The 21,476-nt window shown below is 39.8% G+C and overlaps 1 protein-coding gene across 3 annotated transcripts in view; it reads right to left on the bottom strand.

Annotated features, from left to right (window-relative positions):
• Nucleotides 1–16,781: 16,781 nt before the first annotated feature.
• The window catches only part of LOC126281518 (ADP-ribosylation factor GTPase-activating protein 2), a 71,699-nt gene continuing 67,004 nt past the window's right edge, over nt 16,782–21,476 (bottom strand). For all 3 annotated transcript variants that reach the window (XM_049980557.1, XM_049980558.1, XM_049980556.1), the window contains one exon: nt 16,782–17,088. In XM_049980557.1, coding sequence (XP_049836514.1) covers nt 17,071–17,088 — 18 coding nt within the window. In that variant the 3' untranslated portion in view covers nt 16,782–17,070. The remainder of the gene's footprint in view (nt 17,089–21,476) is intronic.

Below are 21,476 nucleotides of genomic sequence, written 5' to 3'. Positions count from 1 at the left end.
CTAACAACAAATTTCATTAGGCTGTATATATATATATTGTGAAGCTACTGGCAATATCCCTAATTCTTTAAATAATTGTCTACAAGATGATGATGGATGAGCCCCAGACATTATTCTGATAACACGTTTTTGTGCAATAAAGACGTTCTTTCTTAGTGATGAATTGCCCCAAAAGATGATTCCGTAAGAGAGCAACGAATGAAAATATGCATGGTAAGCTAACTTACTGATATGCTTGTCTCCAAAATTTGCAATGACACTAATAGCATAGGTAGCTGAGCTCAATCGTTTCAGTAGATTGTCAATGTGTGTCTTCCAGTTTAAATTCTGATCAATACAGACACCCAGAAATTTTGAACAATCTGCTTTAGCTAAAGATTTTCCCCCACACTCTATATTTATTTCCGGTGTTATGCCTTTCCCTGTACTGAACTGTATGTACAGTGTTTTTTCAAAGTTCAATGAAAGTCCATTTGCGGAAAACCACCTAATAACTCTTTGAAAAACATTATTTGCATTTTCCTCAGCTGATTCTTGCTTTTTAGGCTTGATTACAATACTTGTCTCATCTGCAAAGAGAACCAAGTTTGCATCTTCATGAATATAGTTAGGCAAGTCATTAACATATATTAAAAACAATAAAGGCCCAAGACAGGACCCTGTGGTACCCCATTCTTGATACATCCCCCCGTCTGAATAATCTGATGCCCTTTGTGTACTATGTGGGTTTACTGTTTCAACCTTCTGCATTCTACCAGTTAAATATGAAGTGAACCATCTGTGTACTGAACCATTCATTCCATAGTACTTCAGCTTATCTAAGAGGATTTCATGATCCACACAATCAAAAGCCTTAGAGAGATCACAGAAAATCCCAATTGGTGATGTTCTACTATCCAGAGCATTTAAAATTTGATCAGTGAAAGCATGTATAGCACTATCTGTTGAAACACCTTTCTGAAAACCGAACTGACATTTTGTTAAAACGTTATTCCCACTGATGTGTAAAGTTACTCTTGAGTACATTACTTTTTCAAACACTTTTGAGAAGGATGTCAGAAGTGAAATAGGACGATAATTGTCGACGTCTGTCTTGTCACCTTTTTTATACAAGGGTTTAACTATGGCATATTTCAATCTGTCAGGAAATATTCCCTGATTCAATGAGCTATTACATATGTGGCTAAGAACTCGACTTATCAGGTGTGGACAAGATTTTAGTATTCTATTGGAGATACCATCAGTTCCATGTGAGTTTTTATTCTTAAGTGAATTTATTATTTTCTTAATTTCAGACGGTGAGGTGGGTAGGATTTCAATTTCATTTGTTTGCACCGGGAATGCCTCTTTCATATAGAGTTCTGCCCTATCTGGTGAACAGCTAGTGCCTATATTTTCCACTACATTTATAAAATGATTATTAAAAATATTTTCAACCTGTGATTTTTCATTTATAAGCTTTTCATTGTGCTTAACAGTAATACTGTTGTCCTGTGACCTTGGTTGCCCTGTTTCCCTTTTAACGATATCCTATATTGTTTTAACTTTGTCATCAGAGGTGCTAATCTCAGACTTGATACACATACTTCTGGATTTTTTTTTATAACTTTCCTTAGTATATTACAATATTTCTTATAATGGTTGAGCTTTTCTTCATCTCGACTTATTCTAGTGTCTTGGTATAGTTCCCATTTCCGGCTACAAGAAATTTTAATCCCTTTAGTCAGCCATGTTTTTTTATCAAGTTTATTTGAATTATGATTCACTAATTTCTTAGGAAAACTGCTTTCAAATATACCCACAAGTTTATCATGGAATAAGTTAAATTTAACATTTGCATCAGGTTCCCAATAAACATCCTCCCAGTCTACCCGTTTCAAGCTTTCCTTAAATTGTTGAATTGTTATATGGTTAATTGGGCATATTATTTTGTTTGTTTTTTTCACATTACTGTATGGAGCAAAGTCATGAATTGAAAGTAGCTGTGCATCGTGATCAGAAAGCCCGTTCTTAATAGGATAGGTGCTTACTTCTTTTAATTTATCTTGGTCTATGAAAATATAATCTATCAGGGTGCTACTGTCTTGTACAATACGAGTAGGAAAATCAATGACTGATGTCAGATTGTAAGAGCAAAGTAATAGTTCAAGGTCGTTCTTCTTGCTTGAGTGTTTAAGAAAATCTACGTTAAAATCTCCACAAATGATAATGTGTTTTCCTTTTTCTGACAGATAACGCAGCAAGAGATCTAGGTTTTTAAGAAACATTTGAAAATTTCCAAGTGGGGACCTATACACAGTCACAATTATGAATTTACTACTGTCCAATTCAAGCTCACAAGCGCATACTTCAATGTGCTGTTCTACACAGAATTTTACGGTTTCTATGTTTTTAAAACCATGTTCCCCCTTAACATAAATGGCAGCTCCTCCTTTCTCCATATTGTCTCTACAAAAATAAGTTGCTAGTTTATACCCATTAATATTTACATTTTCTATTTGTGTAGTTATATGATGTTCAGACAGGCACAGTACATCAACTTCTGTTGTATTTTTAATATTCTCAAAACAAATTATTAGTTCGTCTATTTTGTTCCTTAATCCCCTGATATTTTGGTGAAATATATTAACACAACTGTTTCCTCTACCTTTATTCGAACCATTTATTTTTTTACCTTTAAGAGCTGCCTGTCTGGACATCTTGTTCAACCTAAAAAAGGTGCCCCTATGCCCTTTCGGGTCACAGGGGTTTTGCCTTGAGTGCTAGTGGCCCCCTTTAAACGACCTACAATTAAATCAGCTAATATATCCTTTCCTAGACTATTTAGGTGCAGGCCATGTCGAGTGTATCCCCACCTCCCAATGCTACCAACAGGCACTGTATAAATGTGTGTCTTTGCACAGTCCAGCAGCTGCTCGCTCAACTCTCTGTTAACTCGCCACACAGAAGGGTTAAGCGAGGGCTGATCGTAACACTGCAATACCTCAACAAAACCCACATTCGTACATCCTGTTGCAGCTCCTATTTTATCCAGGTCACTCTTAATATCATAATTCCTATCCTTAGCCAGGCTGTTTCCTGCCCCACCTATTACTATCACCTCATCATTCTTGTCAAAGTCCCTACAGAGTGGTCCTATGTCTTCTATCACCTGGCTAAGCCTAGCACTTGGCTTAAACAAACTCGTAACCTGGTAATCTGCTCCTAATTTCTCCTGCACTAGTTGGCCTACACCCCTCCCATGACTGCTACCTAGCATGCTCAGTCCAGTTCAGATTTTCAACTATTATTATTCCTAGATTCTTTGCTGAAGGATAGACGTTATTTGTCTTATTTAAGGTCAAATATGGTAGGAATCCTGACATTTCAGGCTAATGAGCCTAGAATGATCAACCAGTATCGCTTGGGTTTTGGAATAGTTGAGCTTTAACCCTATATGCCGCACCCATTTTGATAGTGGACACAGATTGGTATTGAGATTCTTGATAGTTGTCTCCAGGTTTATTGGTTTTGCACTGAGATACAAATGGAGGTCTTCAGTGAACACACAGCATTTTCACTAGGGCAAAATTGTCAATACACCATTTACATAAAATGATGAGAGTATAGGACCTACTACCAAAATATGGGGGATACCTGATACTACCTGCCTCCATTGTGGCTTTAAGGTGCTGGACAAGATGCACTGCTGATGAGACACCAGGCTGCTAAGTCTGGCTAGTAAAATGTCATAGTCGACAGTTCAAAGGCTTTGATGAAGTCTAAGCAGCAGATGGTAGTTGCTTCTTGAGCATACATGTGAAGCACCAGGTCACCTGTTACCTTTAATAAAGTGGATTTTGTGCTGTGATGTTTATGGAAGCCTGACTGGCATGCATCTAGTAGACTCCTTGTAGTTTCTGCATAGTTTATTAGTTGATTGTAGACTACTTATTCTAAGGACTTGTACAGTGCAGGAAAAATGGAAAAAGCATGATAATCAGAGGGTGCTGTGGCAGTGTTCTTAATAAGTAATGGCTTAACTAGTCCCTGTTTCCAGGTCTCAGGAAAAAACACTTGTGGTTAAGGAGTAGTTGAAGATACCTGTTATACTGGGCAGCAGTAAATGTAAATGTCATGATATTAGGGCCTCCCATCGAGTAGACCGTTCGCCGGGTGAAAGTCTTTCAATTTGATGCCACTTCGGTGATTTGCGTGTCGATGGGGATGAAATGATGATGAGGACAACACCCAGTCCCTGAGCGGAGACCACGCTGACCACTCAGCTACTGGGGACGGATGTGGGTAGCAATGAGTCAGTCAGAAGCTTCTTCATTTGGACTGCGACGCCGTTGTCTCCAATGGATGCTGATCTGATACACATGATGGCTTTTTTTGACGATGTTGCAAGTAACATGCTTTAGACAGAATTTTTTTGGGGCTACTGTTGTTTACCCCGTGAAGTAATCAATGAGTGTATATTTCATTTGTGGCTCAATTGTTGTCATAGTAATATGAAGTACCAGTTTAGTTCACTGGCTGGAGCAATGGGATCAGCTGCAGCTTTTACTTTCCCTATACCACAACCATGCAGGTTTCTCTACAGGAAGCTGATCTATTTCTGTTGTTGGTGACTGCATGGGCATGCCTGAGTTTTGCATTTCTCACAGCTTGGCTGATTCTGTTCCACTTCTGCTTGTAAGTAATATGATTTTCAAATGTGTGACACTGTTCTTATGTCAGATGTACAATGTTTCAGATTCATTAGCTGTCTCAGTTCCTTAATTAGCCAAAGTGCAGTTTTCTTTCTTACTTTTACAGTCTTTAATGGGGTATATTTTTCTTACAGTTGAGTAACTGTTAGGAAACCCATAGCTTTTTGTGTACAAGAAAGGAATAGATGATGTCTCCCAAGCTGCCTCTTGTGCTTCTGTAGTAGTTCAGTTAAATTAGTGAGTTTGAAGTCTCATTATGTAGTCAGTTGCAGTTTCTTTCTGGGACATTCTTGCTGGCTGCTGTGGCCAAGCAGTTCTAGGCACTTCAGTCTGGAACTGCACTGCTGCTACAGACTCAGGTTCGAATCCCGCCTTTGGCATGGATGTGTGTGATGTCCTTGGGTTAGTTTGGTTTAAGTAGTCTAGGGGACTGATGACCTCAGATGTTAAGTCCCATAGTGCTTAGGGCCATTTGAACCATTTTTTGGGACATTCTTACAAATTTGTCTTGAAAATGGGCATGCAAGATGCAGATATTTGAGAAGTACGAATTACTCAGTTTGGGGATTTAATTGCAGCTATATCTTTGACAGTGTGAGTACTGTTTGTATGATGTGTAGGATCACACTGAAGTAGGGACACATTTGAAGAAGAAAGCATCAGCTTAAATTTCACACTGGAGGGATTATTACTGCAACCAGTGATGATTATACAGGATGGTCCATCTGTATTTTCGGACGAGATTATCTCGAAAACTATACATCGGGTAAGAATAGTGGCTAAGACAAGTTCTTAAGGCCAAAGGGGGACATCAAATCATACTACACGTGACCCTCAGCTCCCGCCCCCTTGGGTGGGGCGGGTGGCAACTTTTGAATCTTAAATGAAAACCCCCAGTTTTTATTGCAGATTCGGATTCTACATAAAAAAAAGTAATCAAGTTTTGTCTGAAACATTTTTTGTAACCATTGCCGGATGGTGCTGAAATCGAGAAAAATTAAAATTGGGGAAGAACTCCGATTTATTTAGAATGATCCAAGGACGCATACAATTGATTCAAAATGTGCACCAATTCTTTCATTACACCAAAGTAAGCTATTTTATTTACAAAATGTATCCTGCCTGACACAGTTTTTGATGGAGGGAGGCGGATATATCATATGTATCAAATCACACTGACACAGGCATTAATGCCCTTCTGCCAATGGGCCTTGGAAATGATAAGATGTGTCAATGGTTTCTTTTTGTTACATTATGTTCACCGATGAAGCCACATTAAAAAACAATGGTGAATTAAATCGTCATGATTGTCATTGGTCCCATCAATCCACAATGGCACAGACCTGTTGACAATCAACTCAAATGGTCAATAATGGTCTGGTGTGGAATTTTAAACAGTTACTTGATAGGACCATGTTTCTTTGACCGAAATGTTACTGGGGAATCTTATTTACAACTTCTCCACGATGATTTGTTGGAGCTAATGGAAGATGTTGATATAGAAACTAGGCAACGAATGTGGTTCCAACAGGATGGAGCAGCTCCCCATTATACTAAAAATGTGCAGAACCTTTTAAATTTACGGTACCCGGGTCGCTGCGGACTAATTCAGTGGCCTCCACGTTCACCATACCCGACATCTCCTGATTTTTTCTTGTGAGGTTATTTAAAAAATACTGTTTTTGAAAGACAGCCCACAACCCGAAACAATATGGAGCCATGCATTCGAAGAGTGTGTGCAGCCATACCACAGGCTGTGCTGCTCAAAGCTGTGGACAAATTTCGCAGACAACTGACTTTATGCATTGTAGCAAACGGGGATGATTTTGAACAAGTTCTTCGAGGCTAATTTCATTAATTGTGGGTGCAAGGGGCCTCACACAAATTAAGCACCCCCACATGTGAGGCAACTGGACACACTAATGAAGCACTACATGGGAACATCATTCTACTATGTGTGCAGCCATACCACAGGCTGTGCTGCTCAAAGCTGTGGACAAATTTCGCAGACAACTGACTTTATGCATTGTAGCAAACGGGGATGATTTTGAACAAGTTCTTCGAGGCTAATTTCATTAATTGTGGGTGCAAGGGGCCTCACACAAATGAAGCACCCCCACATGTGAGGCAACTGGACACACTAATGAAGCACTACATGGGAACATCATTCTACTATGTCCATGTCGTCGTTCCTGGGCAACGCTAAAAATAGGGTACAGTATGTTTTGTATAAAAATAGCTTAATTTGGTTTAACAAAAGAATTGGTGCACATTTTTTTTCGACTTGATGCGTCTTTCTCAGATAATTCTAAATAAATCAGGGTTCTTCTCCAATTTTACTATTTTCTCAATTTCAGCACCATCTGTCAATGGTTTAAAAAACATTTCAGAGAAAACTTGATGACTTTTTTTTATGGAGATTCCTAATATATAAGAAAAATGGGTGTTTCCATTTAAGATTTAAAAGTGGCCCCCCCCTGCCCCACCCAAGAGGGTGGGGGCTGAGGGTCATGTGAAGTAGTAATTGATGTCCCCCTTTGAGCTTACTAACTTGTCTTGCCCACTATTTTTACCCGATGTATAGTTTTTGAGATAATCTCATCCGAAACTTCAGATGGACCACCCTGTATGCTTGCACGTTAATTCGAGACTTGAAACAGCAGTTTCGAAGCAGGCGAACCTGCCTACTACAGGAGACTTCCAGGGGAAACATATCCAGCACTTTCTGCTTATGGGATGTAATCTCTACAAATATATATTCCACTTATTTATCTTTATTACTGTCGGAAATGTGTAGCATAGTAGGTGATAAGGGAGAGCATATGTACACCCCTATTCCATCCCCTCACCAGTTACATCTGTCATGTCTAAGAAAGATGTAGCTGCCTAGATTTAGAGAACTTGCAGGTACACTTGGTTTGAGCCAGGTCTCCAAAACAAGTATTACATAGATTTCTGTCTTGAAATACAGAACGGAACTCATTGGGAGGAGCTAACAGAGACTGGACATTTGCATGTGCAATACACAACTTAATTCGTTCGGGCACAAGGCTCACAAGGATGCTGCTGCTGAACGTTAACTTTGGGCCTGTGAGTGTGGAGGAACAAAGTAAACTGGAGCAGTGCTCTGGGCAGGTAGAGGAGCAGGGTTCCCAGAAGTGAAAAGTGGCAGGTGTCTTTACAGAAGGAGTAGGAAATGTGGCCAAAGCCAGTTGGTCGTTGAACAGACTGGAGACCAGAGAAGGAACTCACTAAACAGAGCTACAGTAATCTGTGTACAACAATATTGAAAGCAAGACAGATGGAATAAAAACACAGTGTATTATTAAAGGTTGTAATGATGAGTAACAACAGTATATAATGATAAATTCTCCTCTTCTTTTGCTTCAGAGTTTGTCCTGCGTGCCTGCGGAGGTCCGCTACATGGGTCTGTTACTTCCCTTTCGTTCTGTGATGGGCTGCATCTGGGTGGATGTTCACACATTTAAGGTCTTCATTAATCGTATCAGCCCAACATTGCTTATGTTGTTCTTTATGTCTTCTGCTGACAACTTCAACTGTGTAACCCACTTTGGCAAGACAGTCATCACCGGCCCATAAAACATGCCCAAACAATTGAAGACGACTGTCTTGGATCGGTCCAACACCAAACTGTTTCCTAATGCTGTCATTGGAAACATCATCTAACTTAGTGAGGCCCACTGTCCACCTAAGCTTCTTTGTTTCCACTACACTTAGGCAGCATTCTGTCTCAACTGTAGTCAGTCAGCACTCACAACCAAATAGGTGTCTGGTCGGACGACAGTGCGATAGATTTTTAATTCTAAATTATATTTCATGCTGCAGTTGCAAGTGACTTCGGTTGTTGCTCGCCACTTCATCCAGGCTTCCTGAGTTCTGGTGTTGACCTCTTTAGTGAGTCGGCCATCAACAGTGATCGTGGAACCCAGGTACTTATACTTACTCATGACTCAGATCTTCACCATTAATCATGATGATTCCAATTTCATGTCTGTCTGATGTCAGTTACTTGGTTTTCTTCAAATGAAGAGGCAAACTGTGTTTTGCCAACTGGTCACTCCATTTTTGAGTTTGGCTCTGAAGATCAAGCTTGTTTTCTGCTGCCAACATCACATCGTCAGCATAAAGTAGGATCCAAGGTAATGGCAAGAGCCGGTCAGCTGTCATGGTGTCCATTATGAGAATGAACAGAAGTGGTGCTAATGCAGAACCTTGACTACACTGACTGTAATGGGGAAGTCCTTTGATAGTCCTGAGGTTGTATGGACATAACTTCTTAGCTGTGCATAAAGTAACTGCATCCAATCAATAAGCTACTCTGGGACACCATGCTGTCGAACTGCAAGCCAGATGAGACTGTGTGGCACCCAATCAAAGGCTTTTTCGAGATCTAGGAATGCTAGATGCAGCGGCTTGGCTTTCTCATGATGTTTCTCAACTAAGAGTCTTGCAGCATGAATCACACCAGTTGTGCCGCAGTTCTTCACAAATCCAGCTTGGTTTCTGGAAATCTGTGTGATCTCATGAATACTTTGATCCAGAACACGCTCAAAGATTTTCATGGCATGGAAGAGAAGTTGAATTGGATGGTAACTGGTGCACTCAGTGGGATTTCCCTTCTTAAAAATAGGCACGGTGGTGCGAATCAGTTAGTGTTTGTCCCTCGTCAATGAGGGATATGATGATAAATTACTAAATAAAAAGGGAAGTAAGATGGTCAGTGCCCTGTGAGAATATTGAAATAATAATGAAATAACGTACTACATTGTTATTGAAAGTATGAGAATTGAACATAAATTTTATTAGTACTAGAAGTAGACGTAAAAGAACAAATGACAACAACACAAAACTATTTTAAGGAAGGAATTACAAAAATAACCTCACAAACTAGAACCAGCAACAGTTGTCTTTGTACTTCCTAAAGCATAGGCATTTGAGTTCACCTGCATTGCGGACTAATCTATTCCCATTTTCAGTTTCACCATTATTCTGCTGTAGTTTGGTCACATATTTTGTAGCCAAAATCTCAAGATCACACTGTTCAAATCTGTAGTCTTTCACAAGTGAGATTCAGACATGACTTTATGAGTTTTTTATTGCTCTTACGATTTCAGATCTTTTCCTGTATGACACAAACTTCACTATTATGGGTCTAGGTTTTGAAGATCCTGGTGTTTTATGCTCCACTAATACCTCTAATAACATGACCACTGCTAGCAAAGTGACTTACTCATTAAAACAAGGAGCAGGGAACCCGTGCTACCTACTACTGAAAACACATAATGATGTTCACCTCGTCTACTTTTACATTGTTCCATATTGCAGGATGGTTGAATATGGAGAAAATAAGAGCAAACACTCCTTTGAAACTAATTAAATGTATGAGGGTTGGAACTTAAATAGTGGCAACTATTTACTCACAACCGATACAAAAGAGTTACATGTTTGTACCTATTACTGTCCTTCAAAGTAGTCAGCAGCATTGTGTAGAACCCGTTGCAAGCAATATGGAAAGCGTAGTATACCGTTAGCAGAGTCTGATCTGTTGATGGTGCGAATGGAGCAGTCTACTGCCTGTCGAATCTCTGGAACAGTTCTGAAGCAAATGCCATGGAGTGGTCCCTTCACCATCAGAATCAAATCAAAGTCACAAGGACTTAAGTCTGGGGGGGTATGGAGGATGGTACAGTACAGCCCAGACCCATCAACCGAACAGAGCAGCCACAGCTTGCGCTGTATGCGCCCGCACATTGTCATGCAAAATGATTGGTAGGTTGCACAGAAAGCGTCACCGCTTCTTTCGAAAAGCTGGCCGCAGGTGGTGCTCCAAAAACAAACAGTAATATTGTGCATTGACAGTCTGCCATGGAGGAATGTAATGCGTTAGGATAACACCATCACAGTCGTACATGAGAATCACCATAACTTTCACAATACTGGGGCTCTAACGCACTTTCGACTTTCACTGCAACTCATAATGACACCATTCATTGGATTGACATTTCAATTTTAGCTCATATATGTCTCATCCAGTATTACAATATGGCGTAAGAAGGCCTCTCCTTTGCACTCACAGCACTCCAAGTGCATCTGAGCAGCGTCGTTACGCATCCATTTCTGCATTTCCGTCAATTCATGCAGATATTTTTTGCATGCGCAAGTGATCCTTCAGGATGCGAAGCACGGTCATATGCGCTAATCAGGTTTCGTGGGCGAGCTCACAAATCGTATGGCATCAATCACTGTCCACTAATGCAATAGCATGCACTGCTTCTTCAGAGACACTAGGATGTCCTGCTCAATGTGTGTCTGCCACAGTTTGCCAACCTTCGCTGAAGGCTTTTGCCCAACATGCCACTCTTCTGTATGGCAATGCCGATTCCCCGCACGTCTCTTGAAGACCTTGCTGACACTGTCTTGCTGTACGACCTCTGTCACATTCAATCTTGATCCAACTCTGTTGGTCCTGTTCCAAAAACATAGTGACACCTTTACATTAGACCACTCGCTCACAAGTGACCGTTTCCCTAGATTGTGCGCACGCCAGTGACGGGGGATGGGCAAGTCAATTTGCTCGGAGGTAAGGTTGGTATGTCAACATCATGTGCTATCAGCAACAATAGTAGATTCCATTGCATTGTGTCTCCACAGCTGTATTGCCACTATTTAAGTTGCAACCGACGTATTTATTAATTTATATTTGTCATTTTGACTACTGTGCCATTCTCAAATAGCATATGTGACAACTAAATTGCAAAAGGACCAGTCCAATTATAGAAACACATTCTGTTTTCAAAATCTGTAACAGCTAAATTATTCTTAATAATTTATACCATTTCCTGCCTGTCTGTGAAACACATTAACACTGGACACTGTCCTCTTATTTACATGTTTCGTAGCACAATGGAACAAGGATTCCTCATCACCTATACAAAAAGACACAAAACCTCGCTAAAAATACGAACATTATGTCAAATGATGTGTTTGACATAAAGTCACTCAATGTATTGTACACGCATTACCTACTACATAATAATTTCTACTGAATTCATGTTGTATGGCACCCTTACTTATTGCTGTAACAAAAGCTCTACGAATGCGTTTGGTGCTACTAACCAATGATCATACCTGTAGTTCCAGACATACATTTTTCACGAGAATGATCTCCTCCTAAGAGGAATGAATATGAATTGACATGCTTCACAGTTATGTGCACAACACATGTAACTTTAAAAATAATTTGCCTTACAAATTTTGAGAACATAAAGTATTCCTCGAATTGAATTGCTCTTTTAGCAGTTCTCATTTATACAGCAGTTACTTGAGAATGTCACACCAGCTGAGATCATGATCATAAATAAATAAATATAACAACAGTCCAAGCACAAAATGTTGTAATTACTAAAAGCTGAGATTTTGTTAGTCCATGAGGCAGCAAAGTGGTGGTGCTGCAGCATGGTCTCATTCCCTTTCTTGAACTTACTCGCTCACCTCAGTGAGCTTCTCACAACAGCTGCTTGCCTGGAGTGACATATAATGTGGTTCAACCCAGAAAAGCTGTTTAAAAGACAGGCTGCACTACAGGTGTCAGCAAGGTTTGTAAACTTTACTTTCTTGTAACTGAAAAAAAAAAATATATATATATATATTGAAAACAAAGATTCCAAGACTTACCAAGCGGGAAAGCGCCGGCAGACAGGCAAATGAACAAAACACACAAACACACACATAGAATTGCTAGCTTTCGCAACCGATGGTTGCTTCTTCAGAAAGGAGAGGGAAAGACGAAAGGATGTGGGTTTTACGGGAGAGGGTAAGGAGTCATTCCAATCCCGGGAGTGGAAAGACTTCCCTTGGGGGAAAAAAAAGGACAGATGTACACTCGCACACACACACACATATCCATCCGCACATACACAGACACAAGCAGACATATTTAAAGGCAAAGAAGTTGTTGAAAGACAGGTGAGGTATGAGCGGCGGCAACTTGAAATTAGCGGAGGTTGAGGCCTGGCGGATATCGAGAAGAGAGGATATACTGAAGGGCGAGTTCCCATCTCCGGAGTTCAGATACTTCACACATTCAAGGTCTGATCCAGTCCCGGGAAGTATTCTGTCACAAGTGGGGCACTTTTGGGGTTCTTCTGTGAGAGGTTCTGGGTTTGAGGGGATGAGGAAGTGGCTCTGGTTATCTGCTTCTGTACCAGGTTGGGAGGGTAGTTGCGGGATGCGAAAGCTGTTTTCAGGTTGTTGGTGTAATGGTCGAGGGATTCAGGACTGGAGCAGATTCGTTTGCCACGAAGGCCTAGGCTGTAGGAAAGGGACCGTTTGATATGGAATGGGTGGCAGCTGTCATAATGGAGGTACTGTTGCTTGTTGGTGGGTTTGATGTGGACGGATGTGTGCAGCTGGCCATTGGACAGATGGAGGTCAACGTCTAGGAAAGTGGCATGGGATTTGGAGTAGGACCAGGTGAATCTGATGGAACCAAAGGAGTTGAGGTTGGAGAGGAAATTCTGGAGTTGTTCTTCACTGTGAGTCCAGATCATGAAGATGTCATCAATAAATCTGTACCAAACTTTGGGTTGGCAGGCTTGGGTAACCAAGAAGGCTTCCTCTAAGCGACCCATAAATAGGTTGGCATACGAGGGGGCCATCCTGGTACCCATGGCTGTTCCCTTTAATTGTTGGTATGTCTGGCCTTCAAAAGTGAAGAAGTTGTGGGTCAGGATGAAGCTGGCTAAGGTGACGAGGAAAGAGGTTTTAGGTAGGGTGGCAGGTGATCGGCGTGAAAGGAAGCGCTCCATTGCAGCGAGGCCCTGGACATGCGGGATATTCGTGTATAGGGAAGTGGCATCAATGGTTACAAGGATGGTTTCCGGGGGTAACAGACTGGGTACGGATTCCAGGCGTTCGAGAAAGTGGTTGGTGTCTTTGATGAAGGATGGGAGACTGCATGTAATGGGTTGAAGGTGTTGATCTACGTAGGCAGAGATACGTTCTGTGGGGGCTTGGTAAGCAGCTACAATGGGGCGGCCAGGATGTTTGGGTTTGTGAATTTTAGGAAGTAGGTAGAAGGTAGGAGTGCGAGGTGTCGGTTGGGTGAGGAGTTTGATGGAATCAGGTGAAAGGTTTTGTAGGGGGCCTAAGGTTCTGAGGATTCCTTGAAGCTCCGCCTGGACATCAGGAATGGGATTACCTCGGCAAACTTTGTATGTAGAGTTGTCTGAAACCTGACGCAGTCCCTCAGCCATATACTCCCGACGATCAAGTACCACAGTCGTGGAACCCTTGTCAGCCGGAAGAATGATGATGGATCGGTCAGCTTTCAGATCACGGATAGCCTGGGATTCGGCTGTGGTGATGTTGGGAGTAGGATTAAGGTTTTTCAAGAAAGATTGAGAGGCAAGGCTGGAAGTGGTTCTTGGCTAAAACATCTAACCTGTATTATCACTTTGGCAACACACAAGCTACCAAATCTCCCTAAAACACAGTTTCTTACATAAAGTAACAACTGAATTACAGGTCATACGAGTCTATTTATTCACAAGTAGTGAATGTAAGCACAGAACCTTTAACCTGCTGTCCAAAGAACCACAACTTTAATCAGGCAATAAACAATTGAAAATCCACAATTTGTTCATCACTTTAGTATGCTTGACCAGTATTATACATTTCATCACTACTCAGTAGTCTGAAATATAACTTCATTGTTGGCCACACTAAATTTTAGCCCAGTAGAAGAAAGTAATAATTTTTACTGTAAATTTGAAAACCTCTTGAAACATCATTTTTAAATGATCTCATCAATTTCTCAACTGCTCAGCAGGAACTGAATTTGTACATTTTCACAAAACTACTAGAGCACACAGAAATACTTCCTCACACCTCGTTCCTGGAATTAATGTTTTACCGCCATTTAAGACATTTTCTATCAGTTTCATGAAATTTCCTATGCCCACAACGTTAAATGGCATCTGATTTTGTGTCAACATACTTATAATTGTCCCGCAATTTACGCATTACAAAAAAATGTTTGTGGAGAAAAAATGATACTGGCATAATGTTGGCCACCCAGTGGTGTTTACAAATATTAAGTGGTTAAGTTTCTTGACACCAGGGCACTCAACTCAGTGGATTTGAACCAGTAAACGTGTAAAAGTTGGAACAATTTGTGCCATATCTGCCACTGCTGCCAGGCTCTACTTGGCACGGTAGCTGATGGGGAGTAACTAGGTTCGTTCGAATGAAGATATCATGACCAATCACAACCATTTCCAAACTGTCTCTACTGCGCAAACGCAGTTTAGTGATTGTTGTGATCATCGTGACATCTTTGTCGAACCATACTCAGCGTGTTTTGGTGTGTGGCCACTTGACACCATCATTCACTTTGGATTGCTCAACTGTTTCTAGTTTAAACACAGCATCGGTTACGCATTTTATTCATGCTGAGCAAAATGTGTTTTGAGAATTTATTCTCATTGTCAAGTGCAATATTTATGTATGTATTTTTTGTGATGTTACACAGAAAACAATGTGAGTGATAGTTTGCACGTGCATGTGATTTTCTACATAACTGATGAGGCACAGTACCCGATAACCTCAAAAAGACGACTACAGTGCAAGAGACACAGAATAACACATATTCAACACCACACAAAATACTTATTTAGATATTTGCACTTGACAGCGAGAAAAAATTCTCAAAATGCATCATGCTAAGCATGGGGGGAAAAAAAAGAAACAACGTTATTGGTGCAGTATTTCATTATTTAAATAATGAATGACAGATGCAGGCTTTCCAATACATTGATTGTGACACATGAAATTGAGTCAAACTTCCCTACTTCCCAGGCAGTTATCAATTCCAGTTAAATCAGCTGTTTTTATTAGATAATAAACAAGTCCCTGAGAAGTCTTTTGATGCATGTTATGTACATATATCATACATAAAGTGCAAGGTGGTATCCTACATGTAACTTTTACAGCTTCAAATGTTATTTCCCACATTTTACATTTTCCTGTGTTTAACACCATTTTTTTGAAGTCCCGTGGAAAGTTTAATTGCGGGATTTCTCTGTAATGTAAAACCCTTGGAAAAATTTCTGAAGCAGCACACAGAGATGGTACATGGATGACAAGACCAACCAAAGAAATATATTTACATTAAAAATGAAAAAATTCCTCCAGCTGTTTTTAAGGTGTCGATTTTATTTTGGCAACTAGTTTCAATGTTGTAATAACGTCAACTTCAGGTCCATACAGTTGTTGACGTCAACTGCATGCGGCTGATACTAAAAGTCAGTGGTGATATACGGACGTGCTCCGTGTGGAAGGTGGGTTACTACCACGCACGCAGTTGTCATCAATGAGTGTATGGGCCTGAAGATGACGTTACAATGTTGAAACTAGTTGCCAAAATAAAATCGACACCTTAAATGCAGCTGTAGGAATTCCTTGATTTTTAATACAAATTTATACCAGCTGATGTCCCACTGTCCTCCATTTCAACTATGGATGTACGGGAGGGGGGATTATATGAATGCACAGACTAACAGACATGATCAGAAATACTGGCTAACATTCTATGGATACATACAAATAATGAACAAGAATACTCACAAAAAGGATTTGTGATGTAATAAACAGATAAATAAAAATGAAAAAAATTGTTTCCAAGAAACAGAAGAAGACCTGATAAATGAAAGACATAAATTATGAACATGTAATTTGAAGTAAAAGAAAGGAAGAAAACCAGGAAAACATTAACAGAGCTGACGAAATAGGGAAACAGCTAAAGAATGAGGTGGTCTTGGGAAGAGAAAAAGAAGAAGAGAATAATAAAAAATGAATAATCACGTAAAAAATACATTAAATTTACCTTGAAAACACCTGAATGGGCTGCAACTAAATAATACAATGATGGAACAAAGGCATGGAGAGAGAGAGAGAGAGAGAGAGAGAGAGAGAGAGAGAGAGAGAGAGTTGGGGGAAAATTTGATAAGCTTTACGTATCAAACTGAGTAAATGGTTGTTAATGAATGCAAGTACATAAGAACAATGTCTACAGTATCTACTTTATTTTAATATTTACATACTGAATCTGTACAATATTTGACATTTTAAATGTAAACAAAAATTAAAAAAAGAAGGAAAAGAATAAAATATCTTTGCACATTCACCAGTTTTATCTTTCAAATATGATCTGAAAACAAAATGGAATGACACAAATTTATTCAAATAAATTCGGCTGTAAAAATATCAAGGCACACTTTGTATGAACTCTTCCAGGGGCATAGACTAAAATTTGCTATGCCTCTTTCATGGTGCTTGTTTAAAATGGTACAATCCATTAATACCCGTATCGATCCTGAAAAGAAAAGGTGTTGTTATATTAGCTCCAATCCTTCAGGTAAACACACAAAAAACTACTCAGTAAGTAGTAGTGGGAAGAGTCAGAAACCATTTTAGCTGCTCTACAAATTAAAACATAACATAAATTATATTATTATTTAATTAGATAGATAAAAAAATCTACTCCACAAACAGTGGCAAAGCACACACAAAAAAAGGCTGTTGTGATTGGCAAGCTTTCGGAGTCAGTGGCTCCTTCTGTCAGATGGGTTGAAAGGGAAGGAAGAAAGGGTGAAGGGAATAGACTGGAAAGGTCTTGGAGAAAAGGGTTAGATTTTGGGGAAGTGACCCAGAACCACAGGTAAGAGGAGACTTACCATTTGGGATGAGAAGAAAAGACTGAATCAGTCTCCCCTGAACCACAATTCTGGTTGACTTTCCCAAAATCTACCCCTTTTTCAAGACCTCTTCAGTCCTAATCCTTCACCCTTCTTCCTTTTCAACCCTTCTGCCTGAAGAATGAGCCACTGACTCCGAAAGCTTGCCAATGGCAACAGTCTTATGTGTGTGTTCTGTCGCTGATTGGTGAGAGCATTTTTTATCCATCCAATTAAATAATTTAAATAAAATAGAAAGAAACTTCCACATGGGAAAAATATATTAAAAGCAAAGATTACAAGACTTACCAAGCGGGAAAGCGCTGGTAGACAGGCACAATAAAATAACACACACACACACACACACACAAAATTACGAGCTTTCGCAACCGGCGGTTGCTTCGTCAGGAAAGAGGGAAGGAAAAGGAAAGATGAAAGGATCTGGGTTTTAAGGGAGAGGGTAAGGAGTCATTCCAATCCTGGGAGCGGAAAGACTTACCTTAGGGGGAAAAAAAGGATAGGTATATACGCGCACGCGTCAACCACAGTGCTAATAAATTTATGCATTTAGTCTGGGGTTATGTGGACTATCAGATACCTAGGGACATTCTTGGCTTGCACATTCAACAAATAAGTCACAAGACTAATGCTTATCATAGTAATGTATAAAGCAGATGTTCACAACATACAGATCTGGTGAATCTGATTTAAGAAATTATACTGTATCAGCCATTACAAATTTCAGCAAATCCTCGGGTTTCATGGTACACATAACTTATTATTACACAGCTCATCATTTTCTTCAGTCACAATCAATTACATTTACTCTGAAAGATCATGTAAAATAATAACTGAACTAACTCCACAAACGAAGTATTTTCCAAGCAGTAGTTTCTTGTTCACGGACACTTTCAATTTTACGAGCACAGGAATGGCATGTTACATATATACAGTAATTTCAAGGCAACAGTAAATGCACCATCAGAAACAGACATGTAACCAATACCAAAACTAGCAGAGATACTACTAAAATTGGCAGAGGAGAAATGTTTACATGTTGCAGATGTCTACCAACACATCCCACTGTTGAACAACATTTTAAAGTTTGCAACATGGCTAATGTTTACAAAAAGTTTTCATTTTATTAAGTCTTGCACGAATTTCCAATTCTGGACTTACACGCCATCTCCAAAGTGTAGTAGGTGTCAATACACTCTAAAATTACATTACAAAATTGTAATTGCACCTCAAGCAAGATGCAATATAGGGAATACTTGTCTACAGCAGCCAAGGTGGCAACCTTTAAAACATTTTTTAAAAATATATATGGCTGGGGTACCAGTCCATATTAAAAAAATGATCGAAATTTCACTGTACCTGATATCTCATGCTGTCAACAGTCTATAGTGTCATACTATTAATTCTAGTATTAATTATTACTGTTTAGTGCCTCAAAGACACATTATCTTTCAGCACTATCCCGAAATTTTCGTACTATCTGTACCAAATCACATTAATTATTTTGACAATATAGTGCAAGAGACTAAACACAGAGACTATTTAAACAACCTGTGTGTGAGAGAATTGTAAATTTTTAAAGTTTTATTCTAGCCTCAGCTAGGCAAGGGAGGCAAGCTCAGCGATGTGCTGATCAAGTAAGCCACTGAGCAGTACTGTTGACATTACGTCCAAACGCTCCTGTTGGATGGCATGTGCAAGACTGTACACAGCTGAGGAGCATGGAATAGCTAATGCTACCAACGCAGTATGACTACAAGGAAAGTAACATTTTGTAACACGGACCACTTGCATGCTATCGAGAAACTCTCACAGTGCAAATTTAACAAGGCTAGCAACCTGAGCTTGGTATAGTGTGAGCTAGTAAAAGCTGACAAGATGGGCTGAGCTAGATGGTTCACATTGTTTTGTGTGAAGAAGCATAACACTTGCAAGTAAATGGAGTCTATATGGTTCCAGTTAGCAAAGACACCTTTTGCAGATGTGAAGTTAGCCTGTAAAAGAGTACAGTGATAACCATTATGGAAATATCAGAGGAAGAAGACTTTGGTAGGTCGAATCTGGATATCAGCCATGCGCAAACCATCGACTCAGTAGTGTTACACAAGAAGGTGGGACACTTGAAAGAGCACGGATCGCACAGCTGTGGAAGAAGTATTGTTGAAGTTTAGCGACTTGTTCTATGGTCAACAGCGACTCTGGTAACTCAGCACCATATACCTACAGGGCGTAGTACAAATATTTATCGAAAACTAAAATAGAAAGAAACTTCCACATGGGAAAATTATATTAAAAACATAGATTCTAAGACTTACCAAGCGGGAAAGCGCTGGCAGACAGGCACAATGAACAAAACACACACACAGAATTACTAGCTTTCGCAACCGATGGTTGCTTCTTCAGGAAGGAGAGGGAAAGACGAAAGGATGTGGGTTTTAAGGGAGAGGGTAAGGAGTCATTCCAATCCCTTAGGGGAAAAAAAGGACAGGTGTACACACACACACACACACACACACACACACACACACACACACAGAGCAATTCAATTCGAGGAATACTTTATGCTCTCAAAATTTGTAAGGCAAATTATTTTTAAAGTTACATGTGTTGTGCACATAACTGTGAAGCATGTCAATTCATATTCATTCCTCTTAGGAGGAGATCATTCTTGTGAAAAATGTCTGCTTGTGTCTGTGTATGTGCGGATGGATATATGTGTGTGTGCGCGCGCGCGCGCGCGCGAGCGAGCGAGAGTGTACACCTGTCCTTTTTTTCCCCTAAGGGAAGTCTTTCCGCTCCCGGGATTGGAATGACTCCTTACCCTCTCCCGTAAAACCCACATCCTTTCGTCTTTCCCTCTCCTTCCTGAAGAAGCAACCATCAGTTGCGAAAGCTAGTAATTCTGTGTGTGTGTTTGTGTGTTTTTGTGCCTGTCTGCCGGCGCTTTCCTGCTTGGTAAGTCTTAGAATCTTTGTTTTTAATATATTTATAGAAAACTGTATCATATAGTGAGACAATTACAACCATTGATGGAGTTGACAAAAGCAACTGCAAGATTGGATCAAAGAACCCAGTGACAGCCCATGGAACACAAATATAGTTATTGTGCTTTAAAAAATTAAAAAAAGGAAGAAAGAAATCTTTAAATGGAATGAATATATACAGGGTTTAGGTTCTGCTGTGATTATAAGTTTCTGAATGCAAAACTGTTGGAGGTGCTTATCCAATCCCTAATATTATGGAGACCTTGGATAATTTGGGTCAGTGTCGTTACGTTACCACAATGGATCTCTGTAACAGTGGTTACCACCAGTTAGAAGAAGCACCTGAGGATATACCAAAGACAGCATTTACAGCACCATGCAGATATTACCAGTATAATTGGATGGTACTCAGTTTCAAAAATGCATTTGCTACTTTTCATCAGTTATTGGATGAAGTTTTAAGAGGGTTAAAGCCTAGGAACACTATAGTTTATATAGATGACATAATAATAAAACATGTGAGATGACTAAAGGATGGTTTAGTAGGTTATAGTCAGCAGTTCTGACAGTGGGCGTGGAAAAGTGCCATTTCGTTCAAACTTGCGTTAACATTCTGGGACGAGTAATTAGTAAACATGGTGTGCAAACCTATCGTCATCTTATGGAATCAAATCAAAATTTTCCATCACCACAAAGAACAAAACAAATATAGCTGTTCATTGGTTTGCATAACTTCTACTGTCAATTTATTGAAGGATTTTGCAAAAATAGCTGAAACTTTGAACAGGTTACTAAAAAAGGGTGCAAGGTTTTAGTGGACACAGGAGTGTCTGCTAGCATCTGAGAAATTACAGAAGGCAGTGATTTTGGATATCGTAGAAAGTTTAAGATTGTGACTGATCATATGTCCTTGAAATAGTTGCTTGGTCTGTGAGACATACAACCAACACGTTAGGTTCTCAAGCCCACTGAGTACAAGTATGAGGTCATCCATAAAAAAAAACCACACACACACACACACACAC

This window comes from Schistocerca gregaria, chromosome 7 (genome assembly GCF_023897955.1).
Source record: "Schistocerca gregaria isolate iqSchGreg1 chromosome 7, iqSchGreg1.2, whole genome shotgun sequence".
In the NCBI taxonomy this organism is placed as follows: Eukaryota; Metazoa; Arthropoda; class Insecta; order Orthoptera; family Acrididae; genus Schistocerca; species Schistocerca gregaria.
Note: the sequence above shows the minus strand (reverse complement) of the source record. Positions and strands in the feature narration are given on the sequence as shown.